The sequence below is a fragment of the Myodes glareolus genome, chromosome 10, assembly GCF_982192425.1.
Source record: "Myodes glareolus chromosome 10, mMyoGla1.1, whole genome shotgun sequence".
NCBI lineage: Eukaryota > Metazoa > Chordata > Mammalia > Rodentia > Cricetidae > Myodes > Myodes glareolus.
The window spans coordinates 66,044,255-66,061,973 of record NC_142035.1 but is presented as its reverse complement, the minus strand read 5'-3'; the positions used below and the strand labels follow the sequence as shown (position 1 = coordinate 66,061,973).

General features: G+C 42.4%; 1 protein-coding gene across 1 annotated transcript in view; it reads right to left on the bottom strand.

Annotated features, from left to right (window-relative positions):
* The window catches only part of Ryr3 (ryanodine receptor 3), a 369,298-nt gene that overhangs the window by 82,773 nt on the left and 268,806 nt on the right, over window positions 1–17,719 (bottom strand). Inside the window, exons 62-65 of the mRNA XM_087910876.1 lie at window positions 15,934–15,983; window positions 15,465–15,525; window positions 11,342–11,580; window positions 9,906–9,987 (exon numbers count right to left, since the gene is read on the bottom strand). Coding sequence (XP_087767002.1) covers window positions 9,906–9,987; window positions 11,342–11,580; window positions 15,465–15,525; window positions 15,934–15,983 — 432 coding nt within the window. The remainder of the gene's footprint in view (window positions 1–9,905; window positions 9,988–11,341; window positions 11,581–15,464; window positions 15,526–15,933; window positions 15,984–17,719) is intronic.

Here is a 17,719-nt window from a genome sequence, read left to right as displayed (position 1 = left end):
CCATACTGCTGAAAAATCTGTGGAGCAGGTTGTCAGCTGTAGGATTCCCTTCAGTTCCCAACTTGTACCCGACCAAGACCATGTGTTAGTTACCCCTCACTGTGACAAGAAGCAACAATTGTAACAACACCAAATTGCTGGAATGTCAAAAGCATAAATTCTCTGAAACTGGATAACAAGGATTTGTAGAGGTGGTAGCATTTTTTTTTTTTAACAGAAGAGTAAGTTACGTTGGCCATAACCTTTGTCTGCTATGTGGTCAAAGTCCTTTCTCATTGATACAGACCAAAGGTTGAACATGTATTCTATACCAAAGACTGAAGCAACACAATTCAAAAAGTCAGATCTTTACAAACTAATTGTAAGGATTAGCTCCAATCTGCAGCTTTGTTAGAGAGATGCTTTTGAGTTGAGTTTTAAAAAATGTAATCCTAACTATTTCTGAATATGATGACTGGATAAGAACAAGGGAGCAGACTTAGAATCTACGGGGCAGCCCGAGGGAGGACAGAATGGCTCTACTTGAGATGCAAAACTAATGTGCCGACCAGAGATGGGGGAAAGGAAGAGGATGGCTGAGTTAGCTTAAAGTTTTGGTTTATTGGAGAAACCCACTCAGGCTTCACTCAATTACTAAACTGATTTAAAAAGTGATCTTTTAAACTACTCTAAAGAACAACTAAAATATGCAGTTTTTAATCTTTATTGTCTTGGGTGTGGCTTTTAAGAAATGGACCTCTTATTGCCTATGAAAGATGCAAGAAGATAACCTTCAAATCATCCCGGAAGGACAGGTCCTTAGTCAGACTATCACCTCCTAGCTGATGCACATCTTTGTCCTCCAGGGACAGGTTTGGCTGTCAGAATCCTTCTGTCCCTGTCCCCTGATCCGGTAGGTTTCGCAGGCAGAGCAGTACTGTAGGGCCAAATCAAGACTCTGTGCCTGTGTACCAACGCTGCCAGAGTCTCCTCTGGAGCTGTGCCCGTGGGAGGAGGGAGAGGTGTATAAATTGCTGACACCAAGGTCCACTTCTGAGGGCCCTCTAGCCAGGCCTGTCTCCCTCAACTGTCTTTCTCATCACCCTATCTTTCTTATTTGCCTTTTTGGCCAAGTTCAAGGTGACAGACCAGCCTGAAGAGAAGAGAACAACACTTTAACTTCAGATCTGAAATGACCAGGATCCTCAGTGACCAGAGAACAGGGAGGCAAACCGGGGTGAGGGTCCACAAAGGGTCACAGTGTGACCCTTTCACAGTGTGCACCAGTGAAGTAGTCAATGGGAAGTTGTATGATGTCTCTTCTGTATTGCTTTTAGAGAAGCGAATGAGAAGGAGTGATGGGGAAAGGAATGCCATAGGGGGAAGCACCGGTGGAAGAGAATCTGGGAGACACTCAATGACGTGGGAGGTGATGTATGCTGTGAATATGTTTTATTGCCATTGATTAATAAAGAAGCTGCTTTTGGTCAATAGAGTAACAGAGTAAAACCAGACTGAAAGAGATATATAGAGAGTAGACAGAGCCAGAGAGAAGCTATCCAAGTAGCCACCATAGGAGACAGATGCCTCTGCCGGAGCCCCCTGCTGGGGGAGGCCATGACCTTGTGGTGATACACAGATTAATGGAGATGGGTTAGTTTAAGATATAAGAGCTAGCTAGAAATATGCTTAAGCTATTGGCCAAAGAGTATTGTAAATAATGTAGTTTCTGAGTGATTATTTTGGGTCTGAGTGATTATTTTGGGTCTAAGAGGCTGGGAATGAACGAGCAGCCTCCGCCAGCAACTCAGGAATGAAAGGATCAGGTACCATCCTGAGTCAGCTGGCACTGGGAAGTGGTGCCAATGACGGCTTCTCTACTTGCTCTGTTTTTACTGAAGTTGGAAGTTCTGAGCTCATGACTGTGGGTGTTTGGAAAGTTAGGCAGCTATAAAGGCAAGCCTTGTGGTGAGAAAAGAGTTGAGAAGTCCCAGTTGTGCGGCACTGCAGTGACAGGGACGTGGCCCTGTCCTCTCTGATATTAATTGCCGAACTATCTGAGTCACACCAGCTTCTCAGGGGCTTTCTCTAGTCAGGAGCACATGAAGATGCTAATTAGCTGCTCAGCCGACAGAGATAAACAAAGGCTCTCCTGGCCCAGCTGCTGCTAACACAGAAAAACCCAGAAGCCTGACAATTAATACTTCTGTCTGTGAAATGCCAGAGGGACCTGGGGCCTCCAGGTCCTTCCAGGTCATTCTATCACTCTGGAGTGATGGAGCTAGACATAGGCTTCTTCAGTCATTAATGCCCCCAGGGGGCAATGTAGGTGTGGGCAAAGCTTCTAGGCAGGGCATGGGCTGCATGGTTAGCTCCATGGCAACCAAAAAAAAAAAAAAAAAAAAAAGAAAGAAAAAAGAAAAAAAAGACTTGGCGTTTATCATTGGAAGCTGTTTTTCTTTAAACTTTACTGCCAAGTAGAGTATTTTTTTTTCACAAGATAGTTACATCGAAGGTGACTGATTGGAGAGGTTTCAATATGTATTTCAGTATATTACTTTCCAATTTCCCAACTATGAGGATTTTTTTTCAATATCTTAATTTTGTTTACAGGATACAGTAACAGCAAGTCTTTCAAATGCCTATTGTCAGGAATGCAAAGGCAAAGAAATTACAGTATCTTAACAATACTGTTATGGTTTGAGTGAAATAACTCCCATAGGCTTATAGGGAGTGGCACTATTAGGAGGTGTGGCTTTGTTGGGAAAGGTGTGGTCTTGCTGGAGGAAGTGTGTTACTGGGGTGGGCTTTTGAGTTTCAGAAGCCCAAGGCAGCCCCAATGACACTCTCTTTGTTTTGTCTACAGATCCAGAGTAGAAATCTTTGTGTAGCCATGCTTCCTGCCATGATGACAACGAATTAAACCTCTGAACTGTAAGTCAGACCCAACTAAATGATTTCCTTTATAAGAGTTGCCATGGTCATGGTGTCTCTTCGCAGCAGTAGAAGCCATAAGATAAATACCTTATACACATATACTCTTCATGATTTTAAAATTCCATAGTGTATACTCCCAATGATACTGTGGAAAGGAAGCAGCATGTAGCAGAGTAGAAAACACAGCAGAGGCAGAGAAAATAGAGCAGGGATGTGGACTTGGTCCTTAATGGTAATATTAATAAACTTAGTGCTTTAGATATGTGTGATGTCCAATCAGAAATGATTGGTCAGTGGAAGCCAGAAGGGTGGATGGAGCAAGTGTTTAAAATGTAAAGGGGGAAAAAATACAGTTTCTATTCAAAATAAAACTGAGATTGAAGAGTAATGAAATGAAGTACCAAACTTGATTTTTGGGAAAGTCTTCCCTGAAATCTTTAAATCCTTTTAAAACAATTTTTATATTAGAGAACTCAAGAATTTTGCATGATCAAATAAACAAAGCCCTTACCCTTTAAAATCTGGTATCCAAAAACCTCACAGACCAATGTAACTCTCTAGATAACTTTAACTAGATGGATTTCCAAAAGAAACTTCTTCACTCTGCCTTGCTGACCCTTTCTTTTCCCAGTCAATCCCACAAGGCACAGGCCAGGTACAGCTGGGCTGAACACTTAGGGATTCCTCTGCAAAGCGACAGATGCTCTTTTGTCAAGAAAAGCTTAGTTAGAGGCTAACCAAAGGAAACCCCTGGTGGCTAGACAAAAGCCAGCACTCCATAGGAACTGGGAAGCTGCTCCCACTCCACCAAAAGGAGCCAGACAGAAGACTCTCTGTGGCCTCCAGGCTCCTTAGGACCCTTATACATGTCAAATTCATGCCATTATCCTGACTCCTTTCAGCTCCTCTCACTTCCTCTCCTACCTTAAACTTCTCCAGCTCATGGGCTCCCCTCCACCCCACTACTTTCTCCTTATAACCCTGCTATTTTGGCTCTGCTCTCCCTGTTGTTCACACTCTCTTCATCTACCTCTCTTGCTCTCTCTCTCTCTCTCTCTTTTTGTGTCTATCTCCTTGTCTTTGTGTTTTTCTCCTGCTTCTCTCGGGGCCAGGTCCATTCTGCTGGCCAAGATCAGTCTACTACTTTATCTTCTCTGGATTCTTCTAGATGAAAAGCCATGCCCTTACCCATACCATGGGGCAGTTATGACATCAGTTTACACAAAGGTAGTAGAGAAATGCTGGTTTATTACATGTTCTCCATAAAACTCAAAATTTAGGAAAGTAATTGAAAAGAAGTCTGGATCTATGCTGAAATTATAATATGTATCATAACTCCAAAACATAAAAAGTAACAACCAAATTAAGTGAGGGTGCAGGAATTAAAACATACTTGCTATGGAACAATGGTCTGTACCCTGTCACTTGTATTTTAAATAAATGCGGACTGGCCAATAGTCAGGCTGGACATAGAGGCGGGGCAACCAGGCAGGAAGTAGAGGCAGAGCAATGAGAATTCTGGGAAGAGGGAAGTTTCAGTCCACAGTCGTCATCTAGACGCAAAGGAAGTCAGACAGAGAGCAAGCAAGATGTGACTGTCTGGCTGAAAAAGGTACCAAGCCACGTGGCTAACACAGACAAGTAATATGGGCTAATAAAAGTTATAAGAGTTAATAAGAAGCCTGAGATACTAGGCCAATCAGTTTATAATTAATGTAGACCTCTGTGTGACTTCTTTGGGACTTAATGACTGTGGGAACCAGGCAGGACAGAAACCTCAGTCAACACATGCTCTCCAGTGTGGCCTCAGAGATGACATAGTTAAGAGCACAGACTGTTCTTTGAGAAGACCTGGGTTTGGTTCTCAGCACATACATGGCAGCTGATAATCATTTGTAACTTCAGTTCTAGGGCACCCGACATCTTCTGACTGCCTGTGGTACCAGGCATACATGTGGTACACAGATATACATTCAGACAACATTCATTTATATGAAATAAATAAATGAATTTTAAAAACCAACAATAAAAATAAAATGCCCAAACCCATACTTTCCAGAAATAGAAGAGCGTGAGGAAGTTTTTGGAGAAATACAGGAGTTATAAGTTGCTTGAAGTGGTGAGCATTCAGGGTATGTGGAGGTCATGAAGACCTGGTGGACAGTGTATGCATGGGAGCTTCCATCTTGCAGAATAAGAGATGGGGCTGAGAATGGTAGGTATGTGCTCACCATTCCTGCCATCTCTACTCCCACCCTGGAGAAACTGAAGGAGTTGCAGTGGCATGGAAGGATGAGAAGGAACTTGTCTTATAACGGCAGGCCTAAGCTCCCCTGACTTCAGTGTTCAGAGTTCCACCCACTTCTCACCTGGTTTGGTCATTTATTGATTAGGGGTGGACATCAGGCCCTGTACCAGGCTTTGCAGCTTTGAAGCTGCCTCATGTTTCTTCCAGTTTACTCTCCTTTATTTTGACACACACACACACACACACACACACACACACACACACACACACACACAGACAGACACATATGCACAAGCATGCATACGTACATATCTCTTCTTGAGAGTTAGTAAGATTTCTAGCAGCCAGAGAAAGAAAAAAGACCATAAGCAAAATTTAGAAAACCCCCGGAATATATAGTCTCTATACACTCACAGAAAACAAAGAAAATTAAAAAGAAAAGCACAGAGGAAGTTTTAGAAAAAAATCATACAAATGAAAACAGAAAAAGAATAAACAGCTCGAAGTTTCTAGAAAGAAATCAAGGGTGAACGCTTAAAAAACAAGCCAAACTTACACAGAATTACTCTCCCAAAGCAAAAGATAGAAAAAACTCACACTGACTATGCTGCAGTTTAGATTTGGGATATTCTCAGAAGATTCATGAATTAGAGGCTCAGACCTTACCTATTGGGAGGCAGTAGAAATTTTAAGTGGCAGGGCCACAATCATCATCAAAGTTCATCCAGCAACTGATGAGAGTAGTTGCAGAGAATAGCCAAACATTAGGTGGGGCTCAGGGAACCCCACAGAAGAGGGGAGGAAGGATTGTAGGAGCCAGAGGAGTCAAGGACACCGGAAGAACACAGCTCACAGAATCAACTAAGCAGGGCTCCTAGAGACCGAAGCGACAATCATGAAGCCATATGGGTCTGAGTTTGCTTCTTGGTATATACGTTATGGTTGTGTAGCTTGGTGTTCTTGTGGGACTCTTAACAGTAGGAGTGGGGGTTGTCTAGGACTCCTTTGCCACTCTTGAGACCTGTTTCCCCCTACGGGGTTGCCTCATCCAGCCTTGATAAGAGGGTCTGTAACTAGTCTTTCTGTAAGTTGTTATATTGTGTTCAGTTGATATCCCAGAGGCCTGCTCTTCTCTGAAGGAAAACAGGAGGACTGGATTTGGGGAAGAGGGAGCTAGAAGGAGTGAAGGAATACTGGGAGGAGAGGAGGGAGGGGAAACTGTGGTCAGGATGCATTGTATGAGAGAAGAACAAACAATAAGATAATAATAATAATAATAATAATAATAATAATAATAATAAAAATAGAATGGCTGGTCCTGGGATGCCCCATGGGGAAGTGAATGAGTTTTAACTCTAACGACACCTATGAACGACCAGTTCCCTCCTGTCTTCTGTAAAGTCATGTGTGAGTGCACTTGTCTTCTACATGCATTTGAGAAAAAAAGATGATAGCAAAGGCTGTATGCCCTGGGATGGATGTTTTAAAGTATGTGGAGAATCCAGAATACTGCAGGGCTCTTACAGAAGTGACTATCCCATGACCACTCCAGATTGTCAAAAGATAAATCTAAATTCAAGAAAATTAAGAACTGGGAATTGGTTCAAAAGTGTGGATGATGTGCTAATGACCTAGGTTCACATTAAAGTGAACAGGTCTGGGAATGTTAGCATTAGAAAAAAACATAAATACTACAATGAATTTTATAGCAAAATAGGAAATGGGACAGGAAGTAGGTCGGTATTTCAGTGTCTACAACTTGCTCATTTTTTAAAGTATAAACTTAATAGATATACCAAATGATTACATTTTTACAAATATGAATTATAGGATAAAGAAATCAAGTTCATCCAATATGATAAAGCTGCAAAGCTCTCTCTACATATTACGATATCACATGTCTGAAAATGTATACACAGAGAAATTATCCAGGCTGGTGCATACCCAACTGAGGCTAGTGGCTTTGGGAAGGGGGCCTGGATGGGGTACTGCACAGAGTAAAGAAAATGGCTGACTTTAACTTGACATACTTCTGTCTATTGGGCTCTGTTTAGTGAATTAGCATGCCTGTCACAATTAAAACTACGGAAATAAACAGACAGAACCCACTAGCTGCGCCAGCAGCACTTCTAGGATTCTAAGTCCCCAGCTTTTCAGTTGGAGTCTCTATAATCTAACCCTGGCTTGCTGGACCTGTGCAGATGGAGAATAAAAAATGCAAACGCTAACACTCCCAGTTCTGTAGCTGAGCAATAACTCTGCAACGAATGCGAATAAAGTACAAAAAGCCACAGAGGAGCAAGTCTCTCTGGTCTGACATTTCAAAACTGACCTTTGGTTTACTTTTTTTTTTTTCAAAAGAAGAATGTAGAAACTGTACAAAAAATTATATAAGGTTTTTTGGTGTACATGTGCTCTCTCTCTCTCTCTCTCTCTCTCTCTCTCTCTCTCTCTCTCTCCCTGTCTCTCTGTTTCTGTCTCTGTCTCTCTCTCTCTCCCTAATTGAGATATCTCCCCTTTGTAATTAGGAAAATCATCTTATTGATTCTATTGGCTAAAAATACATATTTAAAAATTTTAATTTTAGGGCTGCAGAGATGGTTAAGTGCCTAAGAGCACTGGGTGTTCTTCCAGAGGACCTGTGTTTGAGTTTAACCACCACATGGTGGCTCAGAGCATCTATAATTCCAGTTCCAGGGATTTAATAATCCTGGAGATGGCAGCACACATTTAATTCCAGCATTTGGGAGACAGAGGCAGTTGAATCAATTGAGTTGAGGCCAGCCTGAACTACAGAGTGAGTTCCAGGATAGCCAGGGGAACTACACAGAGAAACCCTATCTGAAAACACACACACACACACACCACACACACACACACACACACACACACACACACACACACAAATATATCTCTATACTGACATATTTTGTGTCAGTGTGTCCATGTGTGTGTATGTGTGTGTTTGTGTGTGTGTGTTGATGGCAAAAATCTTTTTCCACATTTTATGGAAAGCCAGGCAAATGTAAGGACATCAACACAGAGCAAATTTAATCATTGGGTCTTCAACTAACTTCTTGAACGCCGAAAATCATTTGGAAGCTGTGGCTACGATGAAATAGACTTGTTTTCAATTCATCTCTTAAGCCAGATTTCAATCCACGAGTTCAGTTCTCAAGTTCTTATAGGAGATAAATTCTTATTTTGCTTTATTGATACCATTTTTTTTTTGTTTTTTTAAGACAGGGTTTCTCTGTTAGCTTTGGAACCTGTTCTGGGACTCACTCTATAGACCAGGCTGGCCTTGAACTCACAGAGATCTGCCTACCTCTGCCTCCTGGGTGCTAAGATTAAAGGTGTTTACCACCACTGCCCAGCAACTGACACCATTTTGATATATGAGTTTCATTATGAAATGAGGATCAGATTTTAGGGTGTTTGATACAAGTTTTATCCTAAATAGATCCCAAGGACTGTTCAGATTAAATTACTTAAAAACATATTTAAATTCTTCCAGGCTTGTTTATTTGATAGGGGAAAAAGGAATCAGTCCTTAAAGAATAAAGCTAAGTCCTGAAATTTTGTCATTTTGAAATTTTGAAATTTTAGCCCTGGATTTAAATAGAACAACACAATACACGGCATCTGACTCTGAAAAACCAGGGGGTCTCTAAAGCTTCCACTGACACAGGCAAATTATAGAGGCCAAATTAGAACCTAAAATCTCTACAAACAAGCTTGTTCAGATCCAAGATTATTAAAAAGCTTTTCTGGTGCCGAAGTGTGCATTGTTTAAAACCGTAGCTAATCTGACAGCCGAGAATGGTAAAGGTCCACGGGTGTATCACACAGAGACTCATTAAACACTGAAGCAACTGCCTTAGGTTCCCGAGTGTCTCAGCAGCTTGTGACCACTGGAACGCTGGGCGCTACTGAGAAGCTGTGATAATGAAGTAGATGCGCCTTCAACATTAGTATTATTATTTTGGCTACCAGTACATGATTTTGCAGGATTTTACAGTTTCTGTAGCCATATGTATTCAGCAGCTTTCTTCACAGAAGCTGTTGATCTCATTAACCTCATTATGTTTCTTTATATTGCGACAAATGTGCGTAACTCAGCTGTAGAGCTACCACTTCTGATCAGCGAATATTTAGATTTTGCTGGACTGAAAAACAGATGTTAAGGGTTTTTAAAAAAATTTAATGTAAAGGGTGGGGAAATACATTTTAACATAATATTTTATTGATAGGAATTTTATATGTGCCTTCATCATTTATTGACAGGAAATTTACATATGCTCTTTCTTTTCTCTAAACCCATATGCCTTGCCCTCTTTTAAATTTGTGGACTCTTTTTTATATTAATTGTTGTTACGTGTGTGTGTGTGTGTGTGTGTGTGTGTGTGTGTGTTCTCAAACATAAATAACAATTCTCAGTTCTCAGTCTGCATAAGGGTACTCAGATATATGTTTTTAGGGCTGACCATTTGGTATTTGATAATAGGTGTGCTCTCCCTGGAGAAGACTATCTCTCCTTTCTTATCACTCCTTAGCTGCCTATAGTTCTTTGGGTAGGATTGAGGATCCATGGGCCATCCTAAGTTCATATCAGCATGTTCATTGCTATCCTTGTTCAACTCATGCTTAGGCCGAAGGCAATGCCCCTCCGCCCCATTATATTTTTCTGAGCCAGAATGTTTTGAGGGGAAAAAAAAACAAGCAAGCAAAAGCTAGTTACCTTTCAACGTAGATGTTTTTCCCAGTCCCGAGGGAATAGAGGCTGCACAGAATGTGGTAGCATGAAATCTGCACGTTACCCACTGGAACAAAGAAGAGATGTCATAGCCGCATGTCAACCCCAGCTCCGTCTCCAACACACGGAAAAGCCCATGAAGAAAAATATTAGGGTAAGCATCAGTCAAGAGCAGACGACCCCTCTCTCTTTTTCCCTCCTCCCTGCCTCTGTTGACTAGCAAAATCGTCTTCAAACCAGACAGTGTTTTGCTAGTTGCTGGGAAATACTGAGAGGAAATTGTGCTCCACCAAAGTTGCCCGGGTCATTTGCCGAGCTGCTGAGGAAGATCACAAAGCTTCTTGGAGAAAAGAATCATTTGGCCAATGGAGCCTCCTTAATAGGTTGCTTCTCCAATAAAGGAAGACATTATATCCAAATTTTACCAAGGGCAGTCTAGTCTTCCTTTGGACTGAAGCTTCCATGTCATGTTTGCCATTTCCTAAGAAGGTCCATCCAACTGCTATGCTTTATTCAGAAGGTGAGGGATGGAGGAAGAGGAGAAAGAGTAGCGGGGAGGGGGGAGGGATGGAGAAAGAGTGAGTTTTCAGTTTTGCTTACTTAAAAATTTCTGCTGTATTTAAAACAACAACAAAAAAAACCCCACTAAATTGTACCATGATTTTCCCTTATTTTCTAAAGGAAAGGAGTTCTGAGGGGAAATACGAAGAATTTCATCAGCCGTGATCATGCCCCCAAACATATCTAGTCCTCATTCCACGGCTAGGACTACTTCAACAGAACCAGAACTAATTCAATGTTGTATTTTCCGACCAAGGAACTGCCTTGTTTCCATGGGACAGACGCCTACCTAGTGAGACTAACTGGTGGGAGAGACAGCCTGGGCTATTGACGACTGCCTCAGTTAAACTGTATGGCAGTGTTTAAGCAGGCCTCAAGCTTGGTGACAGAACGTGGTGGGCATGGGGGATGGGACTGGACACGCTGCTAAATACAAAGCAAAATAAAACCAATTGAAAATAGGGGAAAAAAGAGATTTTAGCCTCTTTCCTTTGCTCCTGGTGACAATGAGTAAATTAAGAATTCTTAACATGGAGCATAGCGTCTGGAAAGTCTGGTTGCGGAAGTCTATCTGACACGTACTGCTCAGATAACCTTTTCAATTAAACGGGAGCACAGCAGCTGGTAGCTAGAAGCGCCTGGTTCAGGGTGAAACTGGAGATAGATGAGTATTCTGTACTCCAATTAAGGGATTCTTTTCCCCTTCCCAGAGTCTACCACGTGGCTTTCATTTTTTAAATTTTGGTAAAGTATGGCACACCTGTCTTTCTACTCTGCCCTCAAGGTCAACGCAAGTGCGTGGGTCTCACATCTGTGCTTTCGGGGCATAGACATTGATGACAAACAGCGGTAGGACTCACAGAGTAGATCCACCCCAAACTGATGCTGAGCGATGTGCTCAAAGATGGATGTCAGGATGGGAAGCAGGGCCACTGTGGTGTAGTTAATATTCTGAGAAACACCTTTGATCTGCGTTCTGGAATGGGTAAACTTCCCCAGCTTCAGGTTTTCGGAGGTCTTCTCTAAGTCTTCTGCTGCGTTTTCGAAGAATGAGCGCAACCCGGCTTTCACCAGCTCTGAGCCCGACTTCATGACGGTCCTGCAAGCAAGCAGCAGTCAAAGGCGGGAGCACAACCGGACTGTGGACCCAACCCCCTTACGTGGTGGTGTCAAGGAGGCAAACTGAGCAGACAGTGGGTACTCTGGTCACCGTTTGAGAATGTGTCAGCTGCACTGGAAAAGAAACCTGCTCCCTGGAGTAGTGACTGACTAATGGGCCTGACTTGGGATCATTGCTGAACTCTCCAGGACACATAGAGAGCGAATGAAACTGGTATTAGGTTCCTCGTGAGCTCATTGCTGCAGCTGCCTAGTGTTGTGTTAGCATCTAGGGAAAGGACAGGGTTGAGCCCTTTCCATGGCTCACTTGGGTCAAGAAAGAACCTTTAGGAGTAGTATGTAGAAGCAAGGAGAACAGGGAAGAGAGGAGAGAAGCCACCTGAAGCCGCACTCCTTTTAGTCGGCACAGCAGTCCTAGAGTGGATGAGAGGAGAGATAAGGGAAAGGCAGCCCTTTATAAAGCCAGCCTAATTAGGTCACTGAGGCAAAGGACAGGGAAACACGCCCCGAGAACAGAAGCTAAGAACGGCTGAAGTCCTCAGAACTGTTTCGTTAGAATTGGAATACGACTGAGAAGCAGTGTGTAATCTTCCACATTTCAACATCCTCACAAGATGATTACAACATTGCTTAAAGGAAAAATGACCTTTATCTTCAAAGTTTTCTAGGTAATTATCAGACACACCAGAACAGTGAAGGCTACCAGTGAGGCTTCTTCCAATATATATATATATATATTTATATATTTCATTTGTCAATAGAAAAGCAGGCAGGCACCAGATATCTATTTCAGTTGTTTTTGTTTACATTCTAGTTGAACTCAGATTCTTTTCTGATATATAACCATATGAATTTCAGGTCACTTTTGTGAAAATGCACTAGTTTACTTACGCTTGCTTCTAACTTTTTAAAATGATGAAAGAACATTACTAATATACCACTATTTAAGCCTGGGACTCTCTCTCTCTCTTTTTAAAAGAGGCAAAGTGGGTCAAATAGAAAGAAAGCTTAAAAATACTAGACAAAACCAAAGTAAGAGTAAAATGCTAATTTTACCAAGCTATTGCTGCTCCCATCTTCACTGTGTAGCCCAGGACGGCCTGCTGGAATTGCAGGCCTGCGTTATCCCTGCCAGCTTCTCCTCTCTTTCAATATTTCAAAACCCTCAGTGTGTCTGAGTTTAAATTCTTCCAATGTTAAACGGAAGGCCGATATGGATGGAGTTATTGTCACAAGAGTCCCAGATAGACAGATATAAGGCAAGCAAATGACACCAGTGGGTGCTGGCCATGCATACACTCTAGTTAGACCAGACTATCCAAGTTGTTGGGTCAGAGGCTGACGTGGACCTTGTAGCTCATTCTTACTTCATTGTGTTCTATTTTTCTCCTTATTTGCTTGTTTCACTATATTGTGATTAGAACAAGGTGAGAGGTTCAATTAGTCTAAAATGCTTAGATACACCCCAAACTGTCTTACTCAAATATTTTTATCTTTCTGAACATTTACCTAATTTCAACCTTCAGTTGTTTTAGAGATAGAAAGTAACTCGGTTGGAAAGATAGGCGGAGCATGGTGCTAAGGAATGCCACCACCCTTGGGCATGGCTCTAGTGTGTGGCGGTATATCATTTGTATTTTGACAAATAAATCCTGCCTGAAGACCAGAGGCAAAGCTAAAGCCAGTAAAGGTCAGACAGTGGTGTCACACACCTTTAATCCCAGGATTTGGGAGATAGAGGCAGATGGATTTCTGTGAGTTCAAGGAAACTCTGGGCTGCCCAAGATCAGTGTGGAAACAAATCCAGGTGGTGGTGGCTCACACCCTTAATCAAAATCCTAGGCAGTCACATGCCTTTAATCCCAGCACTATAGGGAGTATAAAATGGGAGGTTTAGTATACTTAGTTTACGGTCACCCAGCCTTGGCAGAGGTAAGTCTTCTCTAGTGGCTTGGCTGCTTTGCTTTTCTGGTTTTCGGATTGAATCCCAGTTTCTGTCTCTGGGTTTTTATTATTCGGGTTACCCTGGTGGGTGAGTGGTTCGATGGAGGTGGCAGGATCACCTAGTGAGTCTTCTCCAGGAAGGTCTTGCAGCACCTGAGGCATTGCTGGAACACCAGCTCGAAGCTGGAGTCAGTGCCATATTAGGGATCTTCAAGAATGAGTTGTTTCTGTGGATTATAGCTCCCAAGTAGCTCACAGGATTTCTGTCTATAACAGTCCTAGTTGTCCTGGAACTAGCTCTGTAAACTAGTTCGAACTCACAGAGATTCTCCTGCCTCTGCCTCCTGAGTGCTGGGATTAAAGGTGAGAGTCACCATTGCCCAGAAATAAGATCTTTTCTTAATGAGCATGTTCAAATGAACTCCTTTTGGTTCTTTTTACTAAGCCTCTCTTATAAAATATCATGTATGTTAATATTACCAAAATTAGGTATTATTTTTAAAAATAAAATTTTCTTTTCTGTTCATTTAGTCTTTCTGTATCTTTTATTTTATTGAACAGAGTTTTACTGTAAATCCAAGGCTGTGTTTGAATTTGGGATTCTTTTGTCTCTGTCTTCTACATGTTAAGATTACAAGCATAAATTACTTCACCAGCTAGCTGATGTATTTTGAAAATTATATTTATTCATTTATTTATGCATATGTACTTTATGCATATGTACGTGTGTAGGCCAGATGATGATTTCTGGGAGTCAATTCTCTCCTTCTACCACATGGATCACAGTGAGTGAACTTGGAGCATCAGAACCTGGACTCTTCCCCTGGCTTCCTAGATGATCCTTTTTTTTTTTTTAGAAAGTAATTTTATTAAATTATAAAAGTTTCCATCCCTCCCACTCCCCCCACTCCCTCTCCTCCTCCCTCTTCGTCCCTAAGGGCAGTCAGGGTTTCCTGCCCTGTGGGAAGTTCAAGTTCATCCCCCCTCCCTCCAGGTCCAGGAAGGTGAGTATCCAAACAGACTGGATCCCCAAAATCCAGTATATGCAGAGGAAACAAGTCCCAGTGTCATTGTCAATGGCTTTTCAGAAAGACTCCGGGCCAGCCACATTCAGAGAATCCGGCCACATTCAGAGAATCTGGTTGGAGTCATTTTAGGGTTTACAGGAGACTTGATTATATATGGGATCCCAGGTCCAAGGAGAGAGCCCCAGATTGTTCTCTGGACAGAGGAGAGGGTGCCTGAACCGGCCTTGGCCCATAACCATACTGATGAATATTTTGCTTATCACCATAGATCCTTCATCTGGCGATGGATGGAGATAGAGACAGAGACCCACATTGGAGCACCGGACTGAGCCCCCCAAGGTCCAAATGAGGAGTAGAAGGAGGAAGAAAATGAAAAAGTAAATCAGGACTGCGAGGGATGCGATCACCCACTGATACAATGGGACTTATCTAATGAGCGTTCACCAAGGCCAGTTGGACTGGGACTGAGCGAGGACATGATCCAACCTAGATGATCCTTTTGAAGTCAGATATCCCCACACCTTCCTGGCCATGTTGAACTCAAAATGATATTGATCATCTCTCAGGATGATGAGGGTTTCATCACCTAACCGATATCTCTGCTGTGCAAGGGCAAGCATCTCTCTGTGTGTGTGTGTGTGTGTGTATACAATTAGGTCAATTAGGTACAAGCTGAATGTTGTGACATTATATATCTTATCTCCTGACAAATGAACTCAGTAAGAGAAGGTAAGAACTGATCAATTGTTTCAGATTTCAGATAGTCCACGACAGTAGGTCTGTACTGTGGGAACGGGAAGCAGAGCGTTGACTTCTCAGGCCTGCTGTGCCTATTTTGTGGGTCCAGATAGGGAGTCATAAGGAAGTTCTGCAGAGAAAACATCAGACTTACCTTGTGTCAAGCGTCTGAGCTAAGATGTGAAGGCAGCTCACCATTGTAGTTGAATCACTCCCTAGAACAGAAAACATCACCGGTGACTCTCTAAACCCAGCCTGGCGTTTAAACACAGCCTTCTTAGTATGCATCAGGCATAGCCCAGTATAATTAACTAGCAACACACAAGGTGCCAGGTCTGTGTTCAGGAACGAGGCATTTATCTCTAGTCTGACACAGCCTCTGCTTCATGATGGATGTCACAGGCAGAGCTTAAAACATTCATTGGTGTGGAAAATCAGAGCTGTTAAAGGGGGAGAGAGGTCATTAATCATGCTTCAGACCAATTTTCTGTGGAAAATTTAGGTGACACCTCAGTCCCAAGGCACAGGTTTTCCTAACGGAGAGCCACAAATGAAGGCAGAATGAAAGCTCAGGATAATTACAGGAAGACTTGCCACCTTTAGCAACACATCCCATCACTTACCGAAGAGAGAGATCCTGTGTCTCACGAGAGCGGCCAGCTTGCAGAACAGGCTGAGGCAGAAAAGGTGCAATTCAGAAAGCTGTGGAGACTCAGGAAGTGATTTCCACCCCATTCTTCCCCACCCTTACGTGTGAAACAGTGCATAGAAAGGAATGGGAGGAAGCACCATGTCCTCTAAAAGAGTCTTTGGAACCGCACTGAGGGAAATGTTATGGGTCGCACTGTCTTGGTGGAGATTCATGAAAGGTTACCTGCCGGCAGCTCCATCCTACTCAAGAACCATCCTTTGGTAATGAGAAGAGTGTTTATTTGGCATGGCCCTGTGAAATCTTTCCTTGGTGCTAGGTACCACATGCTAAAATGTTCATTCATGTGTAACATGGAGAAAAAAAGACGAGGGTACTAAAAGGCAGCTTGATTTTCTGTCATTGCCATGAATTGTAAACCATTTTGCAGCCTTTAAGTGGAATGTGAAGCTTTAGTTGGAAAGTGGGAAAAAAATGTTGGGATTAGAAAAAATGTTAATGATTAGAGTAGGGAGTAGGAGTCTTTTAAATATAAAAACACTTTAAAAAATACATTTTTCAAAGCTATGGGGTCTTTATGACACAGGGGATAATAGGATCTCCAGGAGGACGCCCAGTGAGGGCCCAGTATTGACTGTGTAGAAGTCAGAGGCCTCCAATCAAACCAATGACACATTGTAGTGAACACTTACAAGTAAAACTAAAGGGTACACGGCATGACTCACTGGGCCATACTAGAGTTTTCACGCCGAGATTCTTTTATTTGTTTTGTTTTTTGGAGAGGGTTTACTTTTTGTTTTTAAAAGATTTATTTATTTATTATGTATACAGTGTTTTGTCTGTCTGTATGCTTGCTGGCCAGCAGAGGGCACTGGTTCTCATTACAGATGTCTGTGAGCTGGGAATTGAACTCAGGACCTCTGGAAGAGCAGTCAGTGCTCTTAACCTCTGAGCCATCTCTCCAGCCCCGGGGGGGGGGGGTTGTTACTTTTAAATTTTCTTTTGCAAGGGAGGTTACAAGGGCAGAGGGTAGAAACGAACTGATGGGGAGATGAGTGGGATCAGCATGCATGGTGTGAAATCCATAAAGAATCAATAAACGTTAAAAAAATGAAGTTCATTTTTTTTTTTTTGCTGTCATCTTTTTAGTCTATCTAACATCTCTGTCCTAATTGGGTTTTTGGGAACTAGGAAGCAATTATTATTATTATTGATATTGGTGCTGCTGCTGTTGTTATTGTTGCTGTTGTCCTGACTCCTTGCCATGCTTCACTTATACTTTGCATCATGGAGACCCTTGAAGGTTGAACTGTACTTCAGTTGTAGCTGGGAAGGTCTTGTGCAGTTAGAAAGGAGCCCTTTAGACATTTCTGAGCATGTTGACAATTGACCCCACCCCAGGGTACTATGACTACAGTCCACATAGGTGGAGGATACTCTTGGAAGGAGAGCCCCCTGAACTCTAACGTTTGATACTGGCATGGCTCAACAAGAACTTTGCTTCCCCTTCAGGAAGCAGGGAACAGGAAGAGGGCTAACAGGGAAGACAGAGACGAGACACTGGTATAGGCTGAGACGCTCCCTGAGGGGACTCAGCTGATCACAGCCTCACATTCCTAACTTGTCATGGAGATTTCTGCCTCTCACAGGACAGAAGTCTCCTTAGGACAATCCAAACAGAGAAGAAATGTGCCTCTAGTGCTGGTTGATAAACCCTATCAATTTAAAGGACAATAATCTCTCAGTTAATGTCCTGGATT